Source organism: Salpingoeca rosetta, assembly GCF_000188695.1.
Source record: "Salpingoeca rosetta unplaced genomic scaffold supercont1.23, whole genome shotgun sequence".
NCBI classification, from domain to species: Eukaryota; class Choanoflagellata; order Craspedida; family Salpingoecidae; genus Salpingoeca; species Salpingoeca rosetta.
Genome location: NW_004754911.1, coordinates 846,581 through 848,790, shown reverse-complemented (window position 1 = coordinate 848,790; position 2,210 = coordinate 846,581). Strand labels below are relative to the sequence as shown.

The following is a 2,210-nucleotide window of genomic DNA, read 5'->3' as shown; positions in this document are numbered from 1 at the left end:
CACGCCGCCACTCAACCCCACCTGTCATTCTCTTGTTCTGCCTCCTCCTCAGCCCCCCCCCCCACCACGCGGTCGGCTGATATAGAATGACGCTGTCCCCGAACCCGGCACTCTCTCTGTTCTTTTCTTTTTACCAGATTGGGTTGAGCGCGCAAAGAGGGGCCCACCCACACACGAGACATAAAAGCACCGACCGTCATTGTGTTTGTGTGTGTCGCTGTGTGTCACTGAGGCCGAGTCTCTCTGTGCATGTCTCTGTGTGTGTGTGTGCCTGTGTGTGTGTGTGTGTGTGCGTGTGTGAGTGTCAGAGTGAGTGAGTGTGTCTGTATCTGTCTGTGTGTGTGTGTGTGTGCGCGCGCGCGTGTGTGTGCGCGCATCTCTGTGTGCAAGCCGCCGCCCGTGCGTGTGCCAGGGGGAGTCGTGCATGCACAGCAGGTGCAGCTGCATCGTCCTCATCACTTCTTGTTGGTGACCATGATGATGTGATAGCCAAACTTGGTCTTCACGGGGGGATCTGTGAAGATGACAGGGCCGTTTGGCTTGGAGACCTGTCACACGTGGTGTGTGTGTGTGTGTGTGTGTGTGTGTGTGTGTGTGTGTGTGTGTGTGTGTGTGTGTGTGTGTGTGTGTGTGTGTGTGTGTGTGTGTGTGTGTGTGTGTGTGTGGTGCACAGAGGCTGGGCAGGGCGCAATGGCAAAGACCGTGTGCGGTGTACCTCAAGTGCAAATGCGGCGTCCTGGAAAGGTCCAACCATAGACCCTCTCGCCATCCATCCAAGGTTGCCCTGTGTACATGAGGTGGTGACGATACAGACATGTGAGCGTGTGAGTGACGTTGGTGTGTCGTTGGCGTGCGAGGATAGGCTTCAAGAACAGCTTCGAAGGTTGCCAGCATGCATCAGTGCTTACTTACCCCTGACTTGGCCTTGTCCTCGCTGAACTCCGATGCAACCTGACACAGAGCCGTGCGATGGAGGGGAACAGAAGGGAGGGGAAGGCGAACGTGGAGTGAGGGATAACAGAGGGGTGGGAGGTAGTGGAAATGGTAGTGCACACTCACTCACGCACACACACACTCACACATACACACACACTCTCACTCACGCACACACACACACACACACGCACACTCACTCACTCACTCACACATACACGCACGCACTCACACATACACATATTCACGCACACGCACACCTTGATCCAAGTGGAGTAGCCTGTTTGTGGCTTCCCGCCGTCGGCGGGCTTGTAGGCCTGCCGCAGCTGTTCCAGTGCTTGCATGGCCTTAGAGTGCTTCTCGCACAGGATGTGCCGCACCTGTGTCGGGGCGGGGGGCGTGGAGGCACGGGCATCGTTGGTGGGGCGAAGGCGTTGGAGACGCATACGTGGGTGACATCAGCTCACATCAACGCACAAGGTCACATCACCTCGCACTTGCCCATCTCACACAGACGCACATGCGCCCACATGCGTACACGTGTGCTCACCTCCACGTTGGTGCCTGCGCCCTTCTTGCCGCCACTGCCTTTGCCTTTGCTCTTGGCATCCCCTCCTCCTCCACCGCTGCCATCGCCGCTCGCCTTGCCTCCCTTCTTTCCACCTCCTTTCTTCCCCATGGCTGCTGTGTTTGTTGTGCTGCGTTTGTGTGTGTGTTAATGTTGTTGTTGTTGTTTGGTTTGTTTGTGTCTCTCTGTGTCTCCGTCTGTGACTCTCTGCCTCTGTCTCTCTCCCTCTCTCAACCTCCCTGTCTCTGTGTCTCCCTGTCGCTCTATCTCTGGTGCCTCTGCGTGAATGGAACGGGCGTTTACTTGCGAGCATATATGTACAAGAAGGAAGAAAGAACAGGACACGCAGCCTGTTGGTGCGCGTGGGTATGCGCCTCAAGGAAGGCGACAGTTGTGTCAACGTGCGCCATTGTCAATGTGTGTGTGTGTGTGTGTGTGTGTGTGTGTGTGTGTGTGTGTGTGTGTGTGTGTGATGGGTGGTATCAGAGGGCCTGGCGGTTGAACGACCAGTCGAGCAGCTTCAGCAGATCCTCCTTCGTGTTCGACTTCAAGCACCTGTGATGTGTGCAGGGGCGAGAGGGGGTGAGATGGTAGGATAAGGTGGTGGGGAGTGGTTAGCGCAAGCATGTGAGATTGTGCCGTTTGTGCTATCATCAGCACAGAAGTAGGTGTGTGAACGCGTCATCCACCACAATACACACTCACACTC

General features: G+C 56.1%; 2 protein-coding genes across 2 annotated transcripts in view; both read right to left on the bottom strand.

The window, feature by feature from the left end:
- Positions 1-273: 273 nt before the first annotated feature.
- On the bottom strand, positions 274-1,645 carry PTSG_08451 (parvulin-type peptidyl-prolyl cis-trans isomerase). Its single transcript, XM_004990646.1, has 5 exons — positions 1,484-1,645; positions 1,194-1,313; positions 913-951; positions 716-784; positions 274-548 (listed from the first exon to the last, which is right to left on the bottom strand). Exons 1-5 carry the CDS (start codon positions 1,610-1,612, stop codon positions 456-458), a joined length of 450 nt encoding a protein of 149 aa, XP_004990703.1. The 5' UTR covers positions 1,613-1,645; the 3' UTR covers positions 274-455.
- A 338-nt stretch (positions 1,646-1,983) lies between these two features.
- The window catches only part of PTSG_12728 (uncharacterized protein), a gene marked incomplete at its 3' end in the record, with an annotated part of 9,109 nt that continues 8,882 nt past the window's right edge, over positions 1,984-2,210 (bottom strand). Inside the window, exon 5 of the mRNA XM_004990645.1 lies at positions 1,984-2,046. Coding sequence (XP_004990702.1) covers positions 1,984-2,046 — 63 coding nt within the window. The remainder of the gene's footprint in view (positions 2,047-2,210) is intronic.

What these genes read in the sequence shown, in the direction of transcription:
- PTSG_08451 (XM_004990646.1), bottom strand. Translation starts at nt 1,612, where the DNA reads ATGGGGAAGAAAGGAGGTGGAAAGAAGGGAGGCAAGGCGAGCGGCGAT. An exon ending in GCGCAGGCACCAACGTGGAG is followed by an intron (nt 1,314 to 1,483) that starts GTGAGCACACGT and finishes GCCCCGACACAG; the next exon opens with GTGCGGCACATCCTGTGCGA. An exon ending in AGGACAAGGCCAAGTCAGGG is followed by an intron (nt 785 to 912) that starts GTAAGTAAGCAC and finishes TCATGTACACAG; the next exon opens with GGCAACCTTGGATGGATGGC.